At 49.9% G+C, this 21,729-nt stretch overlaps 1 protein-coding gene across 1 annotated transcript; it reads left to right on the forward strand.

Annotated features, from left to right (window-relative positions):
• The first annotated feature begins 2,051 nt into the window (after positions 1-2,051).
• LOC124094985 (protein FAM187B-like) lies at positions 2,052-8,483 on the forward strand. Its single transcript, XM_046448065.2, has 2 exons — positions 2,052-2,953; positions 5,340-8,483. Exons 1-2 carry the CDS (start codon positions 2,103-2,105, stop codon positions 5,728-5,730), a joined length of 1,242 nt encoding a protein of 413 aa, XP_046304021.2. The 5' UTR covers positions 2,052-2,102; the 3' UTR covers positions 5,731-8,483.
• Positions 8,484-21,729: the final 13,246 nt, after the last annotated feature.

Consider the following 21,729-nt stretch of genomic DNA (forward strand, 5'->3'; position numbering starts at 1 on the left):
TCTATGCCTTCTTCTATCCCGATGACTCTCAAATTTGGTTTTTTTATGACATCCCATATCTCTTGAATAGATTGCTCGTGGGATTTAAGCATCTTTTCTGTGTTGACTGTATTCTTTTCAAGTTGATAAACTTTGTTTTCATTATCTGATGTTCTGACTTCTACTTGATCTAGTCTATTTGTAATATTCTCATTTGAGTTTTTAATTTGGTTTATAGTTTCCTGCATTTCTAGGATTACTGTTTGATTTTTTTTAAGATCTCTATCTCCTGGTAAAGCTCATTCTTTGCCATTTGAATTTGTTTGTTTAATTCATTTTCAAAATATACTTTTATTGCTTGGACTTGCTGCCTCATATCTTCTCTAATATTCCTTTCCATCTGAGTTAGGTATGCCTTGAGTTCTTTCCCTATCCCTGTTTCTGATGCTTCTAGGTCCTCCTGTAGATTTAAGTTGTCCTGCATTGTTTGTACTCCTTTTTTCCCTTGTTTTTTCATGATGTTCACGTTACTTTCCAGCTATATTTGATTGCTGTGTTTCTGCTCTCTTCTATAGATTTGTTTTGGTTTTGTATATCTCTGTTGTCTCTCCTTTGTGTTGGTAGACTATGCCTGCTAAAGTGGAATCCGCTGGGAAGGAATTCCGACGGCCGAGCTCCAGTGATGTCACCTCTCTGCTATGGCTGGCCCCAGGCTCCTTGCCGGGGTGTCCGAATGGGGGGGTGGGACTGGACTGTCTCTGGTTGGTTTCAGCTCCTGGTCGCTGGCGGGCGGGCGGTCTCCAGCCGCCCAGTCGCGCGGGCAGCGGGTGGGCTGTCGCCGGCGGGCGGGCGGTCTCCAGCCACCCAGTTGCGCGGGCAGCCGGCGATCGATCGGTCGCCGGCAGGCGTGTGGTCTCCAGCCGCCCAGTCGCAGGGGCAGCGGGTGGGCTGTCGCCAGCGGGCGGGCGGTCTCCAGCCGCCCAGTCGCGTGGGCAGCTGGCGGGCGATAGGTTGCCGGCGTGTAGGCGGTCTCCAGCCACCCAGTCACGCGGGCAGCGGGCCGGCTGTTGCCGGCGGGCGGGCGATCTCTAGCCACCCAGTCGCGCGGTCGGTCGCCAGCGGTGGGCATTCTCCAGCCGCCCAGTCACGCGGGCAGCGGGTGGACTGTCGCCGGAGGGCGTGCGGTCTCCAGCCGCCCAGTCGCGAAGGCCTGGCCTCTAGTCCCCTGGTTTCTCCTGCTAGTCCTGGTTTCTCCTGCTAGACCTGATTTCCCCTGAGTGATGCCTCTCGGCAGTTCAAACTGTACTCTGGGCCTGCCGTTTGTTGGGTGTGGAGGGTGTCTATTGGGAACCCCAGCACTCTATTGTTTTGTTTTTTTCCGCTTGCCCTTCCCCCAGCTCTGGCTAGACAGGTTTCGTTTTCCCCACTAATGGGAGGGGGAGTTGAAGGTCAGGTGTCTCTAGTTTTCCCCGCGTCTTTATGCAGGCTCGCTCTGATAATCCCACCCCCGGAAAGCCTAGGAAAGATTTTATTCGAATTCCCCGCTGTATGGGAGCTGAGCTGAGTAACACACACCTGTTTTATTGTGGCAATCTGTCGGAGAGTGGTGGTGGTTACTTCAGCTCTCCAAGATGGTGGCCGCTGGTTTCCTTGGTGGAGTTTCCGTTGTGGGGGATAGAACTGTACCGCTTCCTTCCCCGTTTGAAATCCCAAACTCAGCCTGGGGCTCAGTGGGTGCTCAGCCGGCAGGATTCCACAGAATCTGCAGCAATGTTTCTTCCTGCTTGCTGGTTGCTTCTTGGTGGTGCCCTGCCGTCTGTAGCCGCGGGGCGGGCCGCACGGATCAATCAGTCCGGGTCCTCTAAAATTCTTGACCATCCCTGGCAATGTAAATTCACCTCTTGGGAGAGCCAAGTTGAGGTAGGTGGTAGGGAAAACCCTGAAGAGATCAATTAAGTTTCTTCCATTCAAAGTGTGGAATATGTCAAGAAATTTGTAATGTTTTGAACAACCCACAATAAAAAATTAAAAATAAAAAAAAAAGTTTCTTCCTGTCTCAGCAAAACAGAAGATTGAGAACAGAAATTAAATGGGGTTGTCAACTGGACACAAATCAAAAGGGGATGGTGACCTCACAGCCCCCTGCGGTAGATTGCCATTCATCTTGCTGCTCAGGGCTGAGGTCTGAGTTTGTGAGTGACCTCACAATGACCAGAGTGGGGCTTAGCCCGCTGCCACAGCCTCAGTCCACCATGCTGAGTACCCTGTGGCTGCTGCTCAGCTTTGCTGTCCCAGTGCGGGGGATCTACAAATTTATCAGCTGTCCCCATGGCAAGCAATGCCAGAAGGCCCTGCTGTCCAGCAACGACGTACTCCTGCAATGCAGCTCTGCTGGGGCACACTGGTACTACTTCTTCCTGCAGACCAGGAGTGGCTGGACCACCACCAACACCAGTGTTTCCAATATGGTCACGACGCCCATAGGTCACCTTCTCATTAGAGACCCTCTGCCCTCCCAGACCGGCCTCTACAGCTGCTGGAACAAGAATGGCACCCAAGAGACACAGTACGAGATTGATTTTCAGGATGTCAGCTCCCTGCATATCACACACAAAAGCCTGGACCAAGATCCCCTGCACAACGAGTCCCTGGAACTGGGTCGTCAGGAGACGGTCTTCACGCACTGGGAGCCCTGGCAGGACTGTAACCGCTGCAACGTGCCCGGGGAGCGCAAGCGCTTGGGCTACTGCTACATCCAGGAGCCCCAGGAGGAGCCCGTCCCCTGTGGGATCTTTCTGGGACAGGCCAAGTTGAAGTCCAACCGCTTGCGGCCCGAGATGCAGGTGGAAGCCTGTTTGGTGCCCTGCGACCCTCAACACTCCTACCACCACGAGTACACCATCTTTGACAGTTTCAGTTTCAGCAAGGAGTCGGAAGCTCTGTGGCTCACCTGCTCCTTAGGATCCATCTACAGGTGATAGGACCTGGTCACTAGCACGGTCCTGGCCCCCGGCCGGGCAGTCTTTGTGGTTCCTCTGTGCAGGGAGGGAAGGGGTTCTGTGCAGGCCGGCCCGGCCAGCTCAGGGGTCCTCAGGCTTGAGCCCAGGGGACACAGCCCAGGTGGCCAGAGTGGGCTGGGAGGAGCCCTGGCAGAGCAACGGGCTGCCCATGAATCTGGGCGGGGGGTGGGTTGCTTCTGAGAGGCCCCTGAGTCATCTAGAAGGGCCAGCAAGGCCCTAGAGGACAGGACAGTGGCCCCCAGTTGTCCTTCAGTGCCCGTTTCCCAGAGCTCACTCTCATGTCCTGGCCTTCCTGCCCCGAGCCCCTGGGAAATCTGCCCAGCACCTCCTCTTCCCATCCCCGCTTCCCACCCCTCCCCCAGTAGATGCCCAGCAGCATCGGCGGCCACCCCAGGACAATGTCCTCTCCCAGTCCACTCTCCTGGCTCAGGAGGTGGGGACACCAAGGAGGCCATTTTTTAAGATGGGGAAACTGAGGCTTGGAAGTGTGATCCTTGCCCAGAGCGTGGTGGCCGTGCAGACCCTAAGCCCTGTGGACTGGCCGTGGGGTGTCCTACCCTCTGCAGAGGCCCGGGGCGGGCAGCTCCTGATTGCCTGGGGCCGTGGTCAGGTGGAGGCTGATCTGCATCTCGGTCCTCGGCAGACACGAGCTCTGTGGGATCTGGGCTCAGCACCTGCACTGGGTCCTCTTGTATGGTCCACTTGTGACTTCCCCTCGCTCTGGGACCCTGTTGTCCCCCTCCCTCCTCCTCTAAGTATAAAAGCCACGGCCTCTTTCCTGAGACCAGCCAGTTCAGGAAGGCAGGAACGGAGTGCGGACCCCTCTCCCGTGTCACATGAGGAGTTCCCAGGTCCCAGGCCCAGGGAATGAGATAAGAAGGGAGGGACGGCACAGGGAGACCACCACATGCCCTTGTTTCTAAGGCACGGAGGGGACGGAGGGGACGGCCTTTCTGGTGAGATTTTGATCTTGGGCTCTGGATTCCGCCAACCTGGGGTTCGCAGTTCCGATTCTGCCATTTTCCAGTTAGGTGACTTTGGGCCCAGGGCTTCCCCTCGGAGCCTCGGATTCCTCATCCGTAGACTGGGGTCACATTCGTGATGCACAGAGTACCCTGGACTGGGTGGCTTACAACAGTGGACATTTATTCTCTTGCCTTCCCTGAGGCTGGGAGCCTGAACCCAGGTGTCCGTGGGGCCGGGCACCACCTCAGTCCTTCCCTGCCTCTTCCCGGCGGCTGGTGGCAGCCAGAGATCCTGACGCTTGTCCCCGTGTTGCTCCAGTCTTTGCATCTGGCCGTCGCCTCTCGGCCTTCTTCCTGTAGGTCTGACCTCCCTGTCCAGCCTCCTCTTCCAGGAGGACTCCACCCTACCCCAGCATGACCTCGTTTTTACCTAGTCACCTCGGAAATAGCCCAGCTTCCAAGTACAGTCACACCGAGTCCTGGGGAGGGTATCAATCTGGTGGGGGAAGGAGTGGTCAGCGCCTGAGGCCTGGCTGACCCCAGCCCCAGGGTGCCATTGTGATGTTTAAAAGGGCCAGTGACAGTCCAGGGCTCACTGCTGGGTCTTGGCCTCATGAGGAGACTGGGATATTGTCCCCTGGGATACTCTGTCCTTCCGCCACAGCTGCACCAGGCTTGCTGGGGGCCTGTTCCTTGATGTGCCAAGCACGGTCCTCGGGGCCTGGGACCCGGTACTGAGCAGACATACCCACCGCCCTCGCCCTCTTGCAGCAACCACTGTATTTTTATTTCAGAACAAATAAAACACAATATTTTAGATGATGTTAAGAGTCAAAGGGAGAGGAGGACATGGAAATTGGAAATGGGTCAGGGAAGGCTTCTCAGAGACAATGCCATTGCATCCAAGACCAAAAGGAGGCAAAGGAACCATGTGGATGGAGCGAGGAACAGAGTTCCAGGCAGAGGGAACAGCCAGGCCAGAGGTCCTGAGGCAGAGGGCACCCAGCATGTCTGAGGGACATCTGGGACACCGTCTGTTCTTTGGACGCCCTGGGCATGTTGTGGGATGGGCAGATGACTCGGGGGAGGGGAGGAGGTGAATTCAGGTAGGTGAGGGGACACAGGGGACCAGTTAGGGAGTGGTCTTGCTGATGTCTCCAAATAACTCAATGAAAAGTGCGATGCTTGATTATGTTTCCATGGTTAGAGGTGGGAAGGGACAGAGGCCTTGGCTCAGGTCACCCAGCCAGGAAGGGGTGGCGCTCTGGGGCTCCCAAGGCACGGCCCGCCCTCCCCTGTTCACCGCCCAGCCACCTCCCTGTAGAGGCAGCGCCTTTCCTCTCGGGGCGTGGCCCTGACCTTGTCCTCCCCGCAGGCCCATCATGTGGGAAGTCAACGGCATCCCCTTAACTTGGCGGGGCCAGCTGATCGGCCAGGGCATGAACACCGTCCTGGACACCTCCACCGGCGGCAGGCAGCTGCAGATCTTCCAGCCGGCCACGTACAAGTGCTACGTCCACCAGGAGTTCATGGCCCAGTTCAGCCCCGTGGTGGGTCCCGAGGCCTTGGAGGAGCAGAACAAGAAGGAGGAGCAGCAGTGGCAGGTGGGCAAGGTCCTGGTCCCGCCCAAGGAGGCCGACTCGGTTCTCAAGGGGCTGAAGCTGATGCTGCTCATGGTCTTCGTCCTGGCCCTGGCCGGGCTTCTCTTCAGGGTCTTCCGTCCTGCCTGGGACAAGAGGAAGAACTCCGTCCTGCTGGTGAAATAAAGCGAGCCTGCTTGCCCAAGGGGACCCGGCTTCCTGTTCCTTTATGGCCTCCGCTGTCCCACAGAGAGCTCCTGCCCACCCCGTGCCCACCCACGCCCCCCTCTGAGATGCCCTGTGGGCCACAACGGGCCCTGGGCAACAGCAGGCCCTGCCCTGCTGCAGCGTGAGGGATGGCACCCCGCTGGTCTCGGGGGAGTATCAGGTGTGGTCAGTCGCGACCTCCTCTCAATCCACTCTCCAAGGACAACACGGCGCGTGCAAATGGGCCGTCTCCAGGTCCTCCCGGCCTGCCCGGCCCCTCCTGCTTGTTCATTGCCCCAGGCTTCAAGCCACCGTGCCCCAAGTCTGGGCCCAGGGTGGCTTGAACACCCTTCATGTTGCCGGGCTTTTGCAGTGGAGGAAGCCCCCTCAGAACCACCAAAGGGACAAGGTGCCAGGCCTGGCTCTGCATGGGAGTCACCAGGCCTGGCTGATCCCAGAAATGCTCACACTGTCGAGCAGGGTGCCGGGCGAGAGAGGAAACAGGAATGCCTTTTAAAGTTCATGGCTCTAAACCTCACTGTGGAGCAGAGACAGGACACACCTGAGACTCTCCCAGGGCAGCCCTGGGGTCCTGGAGGACAGGGCAGAGCACCCCCCAGGCACCAGAACGCTTGGCCTGGTACCCAGAGACTCTCAGGTTCCTGCAGGACGAGGGGAAGGCCCCCGAGAATTCACGGGGACTCCCTGGGAGGCAGGGGCCAAGGATACGATGATGATGATGATAAACCCTTTTGGCCCTCAGGAGGCGTGGTTAAAACTTGCACCCTTCCTCAACATCATGTCCCCACAGCCACCCACGAGGCTTCTGCCACTAGAGCCCTGTTCTGCAGCTGAGAACATCCAGGTGCGGGAGGCACAGCCACCTGCTGAGGTCACACAGTGAGTTTGGGAAGGGGACAGTGAAAGGAAATATCGGCTCCTTGCTGGCTCCTAGGAAACCCCCAGCCTGGTGTCCTGTACCTACAGTAGCCCCCCCTGGGCAGCAGCCGGCAGGGGAAGAGCAGGCGCCAACCAGCAGCCTGTGCCCACACTGGTCTACACAGCATTGAACGTCTCGTGACCCACAGCCGAGGGGCCATCAGCGCTGTACTGTGGCAGGCAGTCCCTGAGGTGACCGTGGCTTTCCACCTCCTGGTATCCACATCTTTGTGAAATCCTCTGCCCCTTGTGTGGACCAGATCTGTGACCCTGCTTCTGACCACAGCATGTGCTGACGGTGTTAGACGGCCATTCCTGAGGAGGTTGGGTCCTATAAGACCTGCCTCAGTAGCCAGGAGCACAGACTGTTGTTGCTTTGATGACACAAACAGCTGCTGTGGTTTGGATAAGTGTCCCCCAAAGGCCCATGTGTTAAAGACTTTGTCCCCAGCCCGTGGCTCTATTGGGGGTGGTAGAACCTTTGGAAGGTAGAGCCTAATGGGAGAAAGTTAGGTCTTTGGGGCATGGCCTTGAATGGGATATTGGGACCCTCCCTGTCTCTCTCTTCTGCTCTCCTGACACCATGAAATGGGCAGCTTTCTTCACCACGTGTTCCCACCGTGAGGTGCTGCCTCCCCACAGGCCCCAAAGCAACTGGATTAACCGATCATGGGATGAAGCCTCTGAAACTGAGAGTAAACCTTTTCTCCCTAAAAGATGATTATCTCAGGTATTTTGTAATAGTAATGAAAAACTAACATAGCAGTTATGTTGAGGAAGTCCATGTAGCATGAAGCTGCAGCCTGGGAACTCTGTAGAGATAGTAAATATCAGGTTGGGGGTGGGGGATATGTTTGCTGCTCCGATGAAGCTGACTAGGATATGGAGGCAGCCATGATGGAGAAGGATATCCAGGAAATATCCAGGGGCCAGATCCTGTAGGGCCTTGTGGACCAGAGTCAGGATTTTTGGGGTACCAGGGATTGAACCCAGGAGTAGTTAATTACTCAGTCGTATCACATCCCCAGCCCTTTATAATTTTCATTTTGTAACAGGATCTAGCTAAGTTGCTTAGGGCCTTGCTAAATTTATGTGGCTGTCCTCAAACTTGCAATCCTCCTGCCTCAGCCTACTGAGCCATGGGGATTGTAGGTGTGTGCCATCATGCCCAGCTTTTGAGAGCAGGTCTTTATTAGAAATGAGATGGGAGCCCCGGGAGAGTTTTGAGCAGTGGAGGGACATGATTGAATGTCCATTTAAAGTGGTGATTCTGACAGGGTGGGAAGAGAAGTAGCAGCCACTTTGCAGGTGACCATAGGACAATGAGAAACGGTCACCACCAAGTGGTCAGGCCTGCCCTGGCCACCCTCTGCCTCACCTCAGAGCACAGCATAAGACACAGTATGCCCACACTCCATTCTTTGTTTTCTGAGCTGGGTCTTACATTGTTGCTAGTCTGGTCTCAAAATGCTGGGCTCAAACAGTTCTCCCACCTCAAACCCTGAGTAGCTGGGACTCGAGATGCACGCCACTGAGCCCAGCTACTTCATTTTAACCATCCATTCTGCCCTTTCCCTTCTGTATCGTCATTTTTTTAAAAAAATTTCTCAGGCTTACTTTTTTGAAAAAAAAATTGCTAATAAATGTCATTCCAGGAAAGTAGTCCTCCTTCTGCTGTGTTACTTTCTATGTTATCAGTCACTCATGTTCTTGGTTACCTGTGGTCAATTGTGACCTGTGAATATTAAATAGAAAATTCCAGAAGTGATTAATAAATGTATTATCAATAAATAAATTTTATTACAGTATAATAATAAAGGTTCTATTTTATTATGAGTTATTGTTAATCTTTTATTATGCATAATTTATAAATTAATCATAAGTACTGATGTATAGGGGAAAAAAAGGTATCTATAGGGTTCAGTGTTATCCATGATCCAGGCACCAGTGGGGCTGTGGAATACATCTCCCATGGATAAGGTGGGGCTACTGTACTTGGCCTTGCAATCTAGCTCCTCTGACCTGCTGAGGAGGGGATGAGAAGGGGAAAATGTTCCCTTTTTTCTTTTGAAGTCGCAGAAATGCAGGCAAGGCTGCCAACAGCCTATGTATCATCTCAGTGTAAATTTTATAAAGGCTCTTTCCACATGGACACAGCCCTATATGAGGGTACTTATTGGCTTGGTGAATAGAGCATGGACTGGATTCCTACTTGTCCCTTGGCTGGATATTTTGCACAGTGCTTGACTTGCACAACTCCACAAGGCAACCTGAATACAGACACTTTTCACCTCATGAAATTGTCCTGGCAGATGTTACTGTATTAAAGAAGTTCTTCATGATTCTGGGTTAGTCAGTCTAGAATAAGTTCTGCCGCAGTAATAAGTAGGCTCCAGAATCAACACAAAGGTCTGTTTCCTGCTCACATTATAATCAGATGCAGCTTCAATGACCTTCTTCCAGTTGAGTCAGGTGACTCAGGGATGCAGGCTTTCATCTAAAGTGTTGGTTTCCCATATCACTACAGATTGAGCAGACAGTACATAAAATCAGGTATCAAGGATACCACCAGGCCTAGAAGGGTCAAGTGTTTCCTCTATATTGAAAGGAAAGTGACCACAACACTCGGAGTGACCAAGAGATCTTTATTGCAGCAGTGCAACAGAGGAGAAGAGAGAGAAAGAGAAGGAGAGAGAGAGAGAGAGAGAGGAGAGAGCACGCGCGCAAAGGAGACAGAGCAAGAGAGAAGAGAGAGCAAGAGAGAGAGGCCCAGCAGGAGAGAGTTTTTATAGCCCAAATCTAACAGGGTCTCTGGGTTTGCAAGCTGCCTTGTTGGCACAAGGGGGGTTAAGTGTTCGGCCTTGAGCGGCAGGCTGAGTGTTCAGCCTTGAGAAGGCGGGCGAAGCGCCCAGCCTTGAGCGGGGGCTTGGGCGTTTGGGCTTGAAGCAAACAGGTGATAAAGAACCAGACAGAGGGTTTGAGAGGCCAGGTCACCCTGCAGCTAACTTTGTTTGGCAAGCCCTTCAGACAGTTTATTCAGCCTGTCCTGCACCTAACATTCCTCCCTTTTTGTTTTTCTAAGTGACATGGGGAATGATGTAAAGTCCTCTGGCTACTTCCTGCTTAATGGTGGGCGGTGTTGGGCCTAGAAGGGGGAAGTGGAGGAATGTTCAGGGGACAGGTCTGAGAACACCAGGGCAGCCAAAAATAACACTCAGTGGCTACAGACAACTACTTTGGTAGGGGTAAAGTCCATAAAAGTTCCTTGAAGCCACAAGTCATCGATGGCATCAAACCAGTCCTGGATGGAGGAGATTTTTGGTATCAGCCACTGGTCCTGTAGCAGGGACTCTAGGAAGTATTGGAGGTGGCTTGGTTGAATCCAGTAATGTTAAGGGTGACAGCCCAATTGCAGCCAGTGGAAGGGCAATTGCCTTGACCCATAAATTGAGAGTGGGTGGTGTCATCCTGGTGCCATGTTACTTGGATGTAGAAGCGCCATCTGTGGTTGGGATAGAAACTTGAGAGAGATTAATGATTAGTAAAAGAAGAAGAGGGTTGGTGAGAAATTTTGAGTTTGGTGGGCGTGATGGAAGTCCAGGACTGGACATTTGGAACAGGTGCCTTTTTAAGGCAGGAGACATGGTACCAGGGGGAGTGGCCCAAAAGCTTGGTCACCATTGGGGTAGTAAGCATGACTATATGGGGTCCCATCCAGCAAGGTTCCAACGATTGAGAATGCAGTTCCTGAAGTAAGACTGAGTCACCCAGTTGAAGAGTTTCCAATTCGGTTTGTGGTTGTGCTGGGATTGAGGCAATGAATGGCGCAGGAAGGCACCAGTCTGCATGTTCCCTTAGGAGTTTGTGTGGAAGTGTGAGATAGGACAGGTAGGACACAAGGAGAGGAGGAGTGATTGTAAAGCTTTGGATGGTTAAGAAAGGGCATCCATAGAGTTGCTCAAAGGGGCTAAGGCCTTAGGGGGCCCTTGGGGCTGCCTGATTCAGGTGAGGGCCAATGGCAGGAGATTGGGCCAGAAGAGCCTGAGTTCAATAGCAAGTTTAGTGAGATGATCCTTGAGAATGCCGTTAGGCCTCTCAACCTGACCCAAGGATTGGGGTTGGTGGGGGATGTGGAGCCTCCAAGTGATGTTGAGGCCTTTGGAGACTAGTTGAAAAACCTGAGAAGTGAAGGCTGGACCTTTGTCTAACTGGATGGAGGCGGGAAGTCTGAACCTGGGAATGATCTGCTCAATGAGGATGGAGGCGATGGTGTCAGCAATTTCCCTGGATGTAGGGAAGGCTTCTATCCAACCTGAAAAAAGTATCAACCAAAGTAAGTAGGTAGTGAAGCTTTATGTGCCTAGGCACAAGAGTGAAGTTGATCTACCAGTCTTCGCCTGGCTGGTGGCTCCTCATCTGAGGTGTGGGGAGTGTAGGTTTGATGCTTCCTTGTGGGGATGCTGTAGAGCAGACAATAGAACAAGCAGAGTGGATCTGCTGGAGAGTAGTTCTCATTCCTAGGAAGTGAAGAGGGGTTGTAAAAACTGGAAAAGGGGTTAGGGAGGGTTTTAGGTGGGGGCAGAGTCTCTGGAGCCAGAGGAGTTGGTCATGAGTCATAGGTCTCCATCTTGGGCACCAGGGCTGGTAGTCTTAAAGAAGTAGTTGATGATTGACCAGCTAGTTGGTGAATTTGTGTATATGATCTTGCAGGAACTTCTGTAGGCCATTTAATAGCCATGGTCCTATTAGGAGAAAGATAAAGAGGACTAATAGGGGTCCTGTGAGGGGGAGGAGCCAAGGCCATTACTTGACTGAACATTTCCCATGGAGACTGTTGGCCTGATTGCTGTCTCCTCTTTTCTAGCTGTTCTTGTCCTTCATTACCCCCAGGAATGACTGTGTTTTGGTTTAACTGTTTTTGGTCGGTGTTTAAGATTAAGCTGGTCAAAATTGACTTTGTTTCTATCTATTGTTAAGAGTCAGCCGAGTTCCCATAGGAGCCACTCGTGGGGGGACTTGAGAGCAGCTTCTCAGTTCTGCTAGTGCTATTTGCGCTAGGATAGGTCCAGGTCTTACTTGACCATGTGGCTTCCCTTGGAAGCATCAGAGATGTCTCCCTTCTCCGATGACCCTCCTATTCACAGCAAGTGCACTTGCCGCAGTCTGGCTGGGCACAATCAGGAGCCACTTGTCAAAAGAAACTAACTTTATTTTTAGAACCACACACGCCAAACAAAACAGCCTCTCAGGAAAAACCCTCAGAGCCTCAACTGCCACCACCGGCTTTCCACAAGCCTCTCTCTCCCACACAAGCTTCTCTCCACCTCCCACAATCCTCCTGCTCTTGAGGCCGATTGGCTGGGTCACGTGGGCGGAGCCAAAAAAGTCCCCCAATGAGCAGCTCCGTGGTCTGAAAGGGCAGGGAAACAGCCCAATGAGCATCACCGCAGAGGAGCCAATCAGCTAGATGTTGCTGGGGCCGAGGAGCCAATCAGCTAGATGTTGATGGGGCCGCTGTGAGCCAATCATCAGCCGGCAGCTGGAAGTTTGCTGGCAGCTGGAAGTTTGGTGGGGCCACTTCCGCTGTGGCTCTCAACATGCACTGATTGGCTTTTCATTCTCCAGTGGTCTCCATAATCTCCCTGATCAGGAGGTTATGTGGCCCAGAGTTGCAAAGCTCTTTAGAGAAGTTCCCTGTTCCCTGGATTCAGTCTGACTCAGAGGGCCAGAGCCAGATATTGGTTTTCTTGGCAATTTTAATTTAATTTTAAGTCTTGATCTTAAACATCCAGCAAAGTCAGTTTAAATTAAGAGTATTGGGATTTAGCTGAAGTTTGGCCTACTTTGGAGTCATTCTGACATGTAGTAAGATGGGAGGCACAGCCTTATCTCAGGTAAGCCAGGGCTCTTTATAAATCTTAGGTAAAGTGTTCTAGTATTGAAGCTGATCTTTGTTTTTAAATATAATTTTATAAAGTTTACATATATTGTTGTTCGAGGTCACATGAATACTAGCTAACACAATATGATATTACATTTAAATTGTACCCAGTGTATAGAACTTTATATTATTCTTATTGATAACAGGTCCAGTTATAGAACATTAAATGATATAAATAAATTTCCAATATGTTATTCTTATAAGCCTAAAATTACCATGCAACCTTTTGGAGAACACCAGCTTGATATAATTTTTTTTAAGGCTTCTATCTTAATGACTTATATACCTGGAAAATATGAACACATTCAATATACAAAGAAGAGTAATAGTACCACAATTACTATTGATGCTTTATATTAATCAAGTTTAGCTCTTAAAGAAACAACATATTACAATATTGCAAAATAACAGTTGTTGTTTAACCATAGTTGTATAATGTTTAATTCCTTCAAGATTACTTGCTCAAAAAACTTACATATATAACCGACATACACAGACCTTCTTTATCACTTGCTTAAACCTATATAGCCAATGTACGCAGACCTTCTTTATCACTTGTTTAAACCCTCTTATTTACTTAATAGACTCTCTTATCCAGAAACACCTTTTCCTTCTATTAAATCCATACTTAGAACCTACTTCTATTTTTTCTTTCCCATCTGTTAACTCTTTCTTTATTCACATTTTGAAACAATCCTTGTAAATTTCTGAATTTAGGCAAATCATTCCATTTTAATAAGAGATATTTTGTTATTTGCAGCACACAATTAATCACATCTGTTGACCATTTCATGAAAACATTAACAGTGTTTAAGTGTATAGGATATACTGTTGTAGGGACGGACAAGGCAGGCACCTAAGATAGCACTGAAGGTAGGGAAACAGTTTTATTTGGTTGCAGCCAGATTCAGAGGACACAGCTTCTGCTGTAATCAATTAATCCCCTGAACCCCAAGTTTAGTAGTTTCAGAATTTTGCACCCAGCATGTAAAGGGTGGGGCTCAGAACTTCACAGTCTGCAGAAGTTCACAAAAAACAGGGGTTTTTTTTGTTGTTGTTTGTTTATTTGTTTGTTTCTGTTCTGGGCAAGTTAACCCTTCAAGGACACCTGGGAGGGGGAGAGCTTCTTCTCCCCTTTCTTTCCTCCCTCTGCCAGCTGTTACCATGGAGCCCAGTGGGTAACTCCCTTATCTTAGAAATGTAGCCATCACTGTGAAGCCCAGCTCAATGCCAGAGGCCTTGTTTACATATCTTGTGAAAAACTAGTAAGGGGGTGTCCAGCACCTGGAGTGCTGATTTTTCCAGCCAGTGGCCAAGTAAAACAGGGCAACATGAAAATAGGAAGTTTATCTACACTGAACTCTTTTGTAGAGATTCTTTTGTTGAAAGTCCGAAAATCAGCCATGGTGAATATTGCTGGAGAAGGTCAGTTAAGACTTTTCTGTGGGCCTGGTAGGGAGGGGGAAGACGGGAAGGCGGGGCTGACAGCAGCTCAGTGGATCTGAGAATGAGGAAGGAGAGATGTAAAAGAATAATGGGAAAGGGGTTTGGGATTTTCCCTAGCCAGGAAAACTTGAGCAGTAGAACAGATAGAACAGAGGGGAAGATGGGAATGAATATCCCAAAAAGCCTGTAAGGGACTTTAATCCTTAGTAACCTGTTTTCAGTGATGACAAGCCAACTTTAAAGGCCATTTCACCAGATCTTGGATAGGGATCTGAGGGCTGCTCTCAGCTCATTTGAGCTTTGGCTTAGCTGGTAAGAGGACCTGGTGGGTGTTAACAGTAGAAGAGAGGAGTGAATAGGTGGAGGGATTCCTTCAGTAACTGCTACCTCAGCAAGGAGGCAACAGTCTGAGGAAGGGTGGTGGTGTAGGTTTCTGATCTAGTAATTGGAGGGAGAAAGCAGGTTACTGAGGTGGGAGTGACAGTGGAGAGTCTGGAGTGAGGGTGGGGATGAGGATCTGTTGGAGCCGGGCGATAGGGTGGAAATTCATCAGCAGGGTCAAAAGAAGTGGATGAGTCTGGAGGAGAAGATTGGGGATGGGTGGTTGGGGGAGTTGGTTTGCAAGCTAGAAGAATTTGTAGAGGGTTGCAAGAGGTGCACAGAGCACAAGCAGGAAGAAAGCTTTGATATAGCAGCTCTTTACCCATTTTTTTCAAATGCTCACAGCAATTGTAGAGATCCCTTAGAATGGAGGGATCCATGGACCCAAAAGGGGGCTATCTGTTTTGGTTGTTTAAGGGATAAATGGGCCAGGCCTGGGTGCTATATTTGATCAATTTGGGGGGTTTGATGTCTGGTGTCAAGGAGAGGGTTTTGAGGTTATCCAAGAGGCATTGTAGGGGAGAGTCGACCGGCAGAGAGGTCACATTACCCATGTCGCAAAGTAGTATAAGGAGGAGGGAAGGAGACGCAAAGTATAAGAGAGAAGGAGGAAACTGATTTATTGGCAAAAGGGGCGTCCCCACTAGAGCCAAAAATCAGGAGTGCCTTAGTGGCAGGTTCAAGCTGCAGAGATTAGCCGTCACCGAATCCTGACCCTCGAAGCTCAGCTCTCGTCCTGGACGGAGCAGGAGCCGTGGGAGACCTTGGCCAAGACCCCTCCTGGAGAGGCAGGATACTCCCAGGGCCGGAAAGAAGGGAAAGAGAGAGACAGGGGAAGAGGGAGGAAGGGGAGGGTAAGCGTCTCTCTGGCAGCCGAGTCTTGAAGGTGAGAGGACTAGGACTAGGAGAGCCACCGAGACCGTGAAGGTCTGGGTGCGGTGATGTTCAGTTCTCTGTTGTGTGTCCCCGGAGGTTACAGAGTCCTTCTAGGGAGACCTACAAAGCCTATGCTGGGAAACTACCAGCTGGGAAGGGAAGGGAATAATTTTGAACCCAGGAGTCTATTCTGCCCAAGGAAGGAGTCCCTGAGGGCCACTGTGGCCTTGAAGGCTGTGGTGGGGTGTTTTCCTCCCCGCAGGTGGGCAAAGAGGTTTGCTGGACAATCAACGTCAAATCCCCCTCCTGACACCACCATTGGGTTTGGGACTCCAGGAAGGGGAAACTCACCAATCGAAAGCCGGTGGTGGATGGAGTTCTGGTGGTCGAGAAAATGGGTTCAGGCTGTCCAGTGAGTGGCACTTCCGAAGGAAGAGGGACCCAAAAGTGGGTTTTAACCCTTTCCCGGGTCTCGGCACCAATGAAAGGAAAGTGACCACAACACTCAAGTGACCAAAAGATCTTTATTGCAGCAGTGCAACAGAGGAGAAAAGAGAGAAAGAGAGAGAGGGAGACAGGGAGAGAGAGAGAGGAGAGAGCACGCGCGCAAAGGAGACAGAGAGAGCAAGAGAGAGAGGCCCAGCAGGAGGGAGTTTTTATAGCCCAAATCTAATGGGGTCTCTGGGTCTGCAAGCTGCCTTGTTGGCACATGAGGGGTTAAGTGTTCGGCCTTGAGCAGAGGGTTGAGTGTTCAGCCTTGAGCGGGGGCTTGAGCTTGGGCTTGGTCTTGGGCGTTTGGGCTTGAAGCAAACAGGTGATAAAGAACCAGACAGAGGGTTTGAGTGGCCAGGTCACCCTGCAGCTAACTTTGTTTGGCAAGCCCTGCAGACAACTTACTCAGCCTGTCCTGCACCTAACATGTATCACATTGGCTAGAACTCAGTCATGATTCTCCATTTATTTGCAAAGAAAGCTGGGAAATGTAATCCCTTTAGGATCCCTTTAGATCCCTTTAGGAAGAGAAGGCAAGTTGTTGGGCATGTGACCAGTTAATGCTACAGGTCAGGTTTCAGATTGAGGCCGTGTCCTCTGAAAGAAAATTTGAACTGCCAAAAAGCATCTGTAATTCTTCTTCTTCTTTTTTTTAATCTTAGTTGTAGATGCACACAATAACTTTTTATATATATTTTTTACGTGGTGCTGAGGATCAAACCCAGTGCCCCACACATACGAGGCAAGCACTCCACCACTGAGCCACAGACCTAGCCCACAAAAGCATCTGTAATTCTGACTCCTTGTACACACTAATAATCTATTTACCTGAAGTTAATATTTAAATTTACTTCTCTTAAAAATTTCCTGTCCAAAAGAAAAAATCTACTTACTGTCCAAAATAGTTTTTCCTGGCCAAAATAATAATAATAAATGGGCTTCTCTGGATTCCTTTCTTTTTTTCTTTTCTTTCTTTTTCTTTTTCTTCTTCTTTTTTTTTTTTTGTTTGTTTTTGTTTTTGGTTGGGATTTGAACCCAGAGGTACTTTATCATTGAGCCACATCCCAATCCTTTTTATTTTGAGCTAAGTCCCCAGTAAGTTGTTGAGCATCTCTCTGAATTGCTGAGGCTGGCCTCCAACTTGCAATCCTCTTGCCTCAGCCTTCCAAGTTGCTGGGATTTAGGCATGTACCACCACACCTGACAACTTCTCTGAATTTCTAACCTCATATATCCTCACTGCTTCTTTGCTCAGATAAGAGGATCACTGGGATCTACCTCTTCACTTATATTTAGGTAAAAATACAGCTTTGACTCTGCAGTCCTATTAGAGAATTTCAGAGGTTCCATATCCCTCCCCAGTAGCTCCAGACATACACTCTTGGCCTTTATTTGGGTGTCTGGCCATGTTCTCCCTGAATTCTTAAGCAAATCTAAGAAGACCCTACATTTGCCTAAAACCCTGGTAATGGCCATTCATTGCTCCTTGAGTCAGAACCACCTCTCCTTGTGGTCTATAGGACGTGTACAGACGGACAGTTAGCTGCTCACTCTTCCCTTTTCCCTACCACCTCTCTGCCACCATTACCTCCTCATTGTTCTGTGCCCTCCATCGAGAAAACCCTCCCCTTCCCTCATCCTCCGGGCTCAGCTCCAGCACCATCATGGAAACCTTTCCACCATACACACTTTCTGAACCATCAGCGCAGCTCTGGGAATCTCCTGGATCTCCACCTCCAAAGCTTTGGAGAGAAGGATTCTTTCTGGACTTACTGTGCAGAGGGCCATGCAACTAGTTCCAGCCAATGACTGATGGACAGAAGCTATTACCACATTTAATAGCCAGAGTAAAATCCTCCAGGGTTCTCTTTCTCTCTGTGAAGAACCCAGAAAGCTTGAGATGGAGGTATTTCTGCCAGCCTGGACTGAGGAACTGAAGAGACAGGGAGCAGAGCTCCAACTAAGCCACAATAGACACAGCACATAAGTGAGAAAGAAACTTTTGTTATTGCAAACCACTAAGACATTGGGAGATATTTGTTACCACGGCACAACTGAGCACATTCTGACTGATACAATCTACTTTAAAAAAAAAAAAAAACTTGTCATTTTTGTTTTTTTTCACTTGTTTCTATCACTAAGAATTAATATTTTCTTTAGCCTGCTAAACTCACAGCACCATGAAGTCAGGAATTGTTGTTTCCCCATTATGTCCCCAGCTCCTGAAAGAGCTGGAACACGGTAAGTACTCAATAAATTTATGTCAACAGATTGGAGGAAGAAATGAATGAATAATAATCTTAGGAAGTAGGTTTGATTATCTTTATTTTACAGGGATGGCATGGAAGATCAGAATGGTCCCATTGGATGCTCAGTGTCACATGACAGATAAGTGGCAGAGACTGGCTCAGAATCCAGGTCTGAGTCCAGAACTTGTTATTACATGTGCTGCCACCTGACCTGAATAGGAGGATCTCAGGGTCCCAGCTCCTGGCACTTCTTTCTAAGGGCCTTTGACTCTCCCACCAAGGAATGTCTCTGTGTTGATGGTGTTAAGGACTAAGGGACTTGGAAGTCTATGAGCAATCTACCTTGGAGTAATCCACAGCTAACTGCACAAGGCAAGGAGATTCTAGGTGAAAGGAGTGTTTCTCAGCTGACTCTGCCTTTCCTTATGCCTCTGTTTAAAAATAATTGCCATTGAACTGCTCCAGTCTCCGCCAGCGGCTAAGGACTTCATATTTATGTCCCTCCAAACTCCATTCACTGAAACTCTAACCTCCAAAGGGATAGTGTCAGCAGGTGGGTCTTTCGGGAGGTCATTAAAACCTCCATAGGGACCATGTCTTTGCAAGAAACACAAAAGAGCTCACTTTACCTCTCTCTGCTCTCTGCTCTTTGCCATTTGCAAACCCGGAAGCAGCCCTCACCAGACATCAAACCTGGCTTCTTCTTCGTTTTAGACTTCCTGGTCTCCAGAACCGTAAGAACTAAACGTTTGTTTAAGTCACAGTCTATGGCAATCTATCCCAGTAGCCTAAGGGACTAAGACAGGATCTGAGCTTTAGGACCATGGGCTCTGGGCATCTTCATAACCATTCCAAGAGGTTCCTATTTTTCACAGGAGGAAACTGAACCCCAGAGAGGTGAAGTCACTTTCCCATGGATGCAAAGTTCAGCTATCACTTTGGGGCTGCAAAACAAAATATCCCCCTGATTGGATTTCAGAAAGCATTTATAATTATTTATAAGTCTCCAAACTAGCCGGGCTGTGCTGGTCTTAGCTGAAGTTGTTGGTGTTTCTCTGATCAGCAGTGGGTTGGGCTTGGCTCTGCTGATCTTGGCTGAGATCTCTTATCTGAGAGTCTGTTTTCCCAAGCTAGATGTCAACCTAGCTGGGACAACTGGGCTCTTCTTCACGGGATTTGTCTTCCAAAGGGCCAGCCCAGCCTTGTCCACAAGGTGGTGGCAAAGATCCAAGAAAGCTCGTGAAGTTATAAGGCCACTTGGGCCCAGACAAAGCATGAGCACCCAGTCACCAGGGACTGGGCTGAGGAGGCCTCAGTTTGCATGTGACCTAAACGTCAGGATGTGGGAAGATTCCCAGGCAAAACTGGGTTGAACCAGATGAAACAATTATCTACGGTTGCATGAGAAGCCACACAAAACCCAGGACTTCAAACATGGCTGTGCTTTACTCCTTGCTCCACAGGCGGGTGGTAGAGTCTGGGCTCAGCAGGGCCGTTCTTCTAGCCATGGCGTGGCTGTCCCATACCTCTGTGGTCAGCTCTGGGTAGCTAAGTGGCTCTGCTTCAAGAGGCTGGCTGACAGCATCCGGCCTCCCATCCTTCCTCAGGTTGGCCCAGTTAGGTCCACGAGATCATGGCAAATGTCCAAGACACTGAACGGAAGCTGCAAGGTTTCCAAAGCCTGGGCTTGGGACTAGCAGAGTGTCACGTTCGCCTTGTTCTAGGGGCCAAACAAGCTGCAAGCTTGGCCCGGATTCAAGGGGTGGGAGACAGACTCCATCTCTTGATGAGAAGAAAGGCAAAGTCACGGTGTAAGAGCACTCCTGGGGAGGAGGGGGAGTCAGCCACTCTGCCGTACACAGTCAGTAACACCCTTGGGCCTCCAACCCAGGAGGCCCACTGACCTCCCACAGCCTGCTCCTCCCAAGCAGTATTACTCGTCTTCCTCAGCATCTCCCACCCTCTCACGTATGTTCCCTAGCTACTAATTGAGCCCTCCAACAGCCTTGTTAGGATGTATTTGGCTAAAAGTAATAGAATTTCAAGCAAAGTGGTTTAAGCTAGGAAGAAATTTATGGGCTCTTGGGATTGAGAAGCCCAGGGTAAGGTTCTGCTTCAGGCACAGTTAGACAGAGGTGCTCACAGAATGTCCTTCAGAGTTCTCTTCCTCCGTATCTCCAGTCCACTCTTTTCTGCGTTGTCTTGATCCTCAGCAGGTGTTTTCCAAGGGAAGATGAGACATCCTTCAGTAGCTCCAGCGTTTACATCACTGCAGCCTGGCCACCTCGGCAGAAGGAGCGCACACTTCTTAAAACATCAGTGTTATTAATAGTTGTAATAATAACGGAATATTTTACAGTCACTGGTCACTATTCTCAGGATCTGGCCAGGGTTCACTTATTTTATCCTCCTAATCACCCCTCCTATTTTACTGATGAGGAAACTGAGGCCCAGAGAGATTAACTCCATGTCTATGGCTACGTTGACTCTAAGTGGAGAGGGGCTAAAGTTATGCCCAGCCTGGCTCCAGAGTCCCTGCTCTGACTATCACAGAGTCTGGCAGAAAAATACTAATAATAGCAAATTGTTATTCACAGCAGCTACTATGTGCCTACTTTATCCCTTGTTAGAAGGTCATTATCGTTATCATTGTCACCACCACTGTCACCACCATCACCACCATCACCACCATCACCTCATCACCACCATCATCATGATCACTTCCACCATCATCACCATCACCATCACCACCATCACCATCACCACCACAACCATCGCCATTGCCACCATCACCATCACCATCATCACCATCACCACCATATTCATCACCATCACCACCATATTCATCACCATCACCATCATCACCATCACCATCCATCACATCACTATCACCATCACCATCACCATCCATCACATCACTATCACCATCACTATCACCATCACCACCATCACCACCATCACCACCACCACCATCACCATCACCATCCATCACATCACTATCACCATTACCATCACCATCACTACCATCACCATCACCACTATCACCATCTCCACCATCACCATTACCTCCATCATCATCCATCACCATCACCACCATCACCACCATCACCATCACCACTACCACCACCACCATCACCACTATCACCATCACATCCATAATCATCACCACCATCACCATCACCACTATAGCCATCACCATCACCATCACCACCATCACCACCACCATCATCATCATCACCATCACCATCACATCACTATCATCACCATCACCTCCATTACCATCACCACTATCACCATCATCATCATCACCATCACCTGCATTACCATCACCACCATCACCATCCCCATCATCATTATCACCATCATCATCACCATCATCATCATCATCACCATCATCATCATCACCATCACCATCACTGTCACCACCATCACCATAACCGTCACCATCATCATTATCATCCATTCAATCCCTCCAGCAAGCCAGGTGTGGGGGGTGCACGACTGTAATCCCAGCTACCTGGGAGCCTAAGGCAGGAGGCTCACAAGTTCAAGGGCAGCCTCAGCAACTTAGTAAGACCCTGTTTCAAAATAAAAAGGACTGGGGGTGTGGCTCAGTGGTTAAGCACCCCTGGGTTCAATCCTCCAGCAACCCTG

This window comes from Marmota monax, unplaced genomic scaffold (genome assembly GCF_021218885.2).
Source record: "Marmota monax isolate L192 unplaced genomic scaffold, Marmota_monax_Labrador192_F-V1.1 WCK01_AAM20220418_F8-fsc00101, whole genome shotgun sequence".
Classification (NCBI taxonomy): domain Eukaryota; kingdom Metazoa; phylum Chordata; class Mammalia; order Rodentia; family Sciuridae; genus Marmota; species Marmota monax.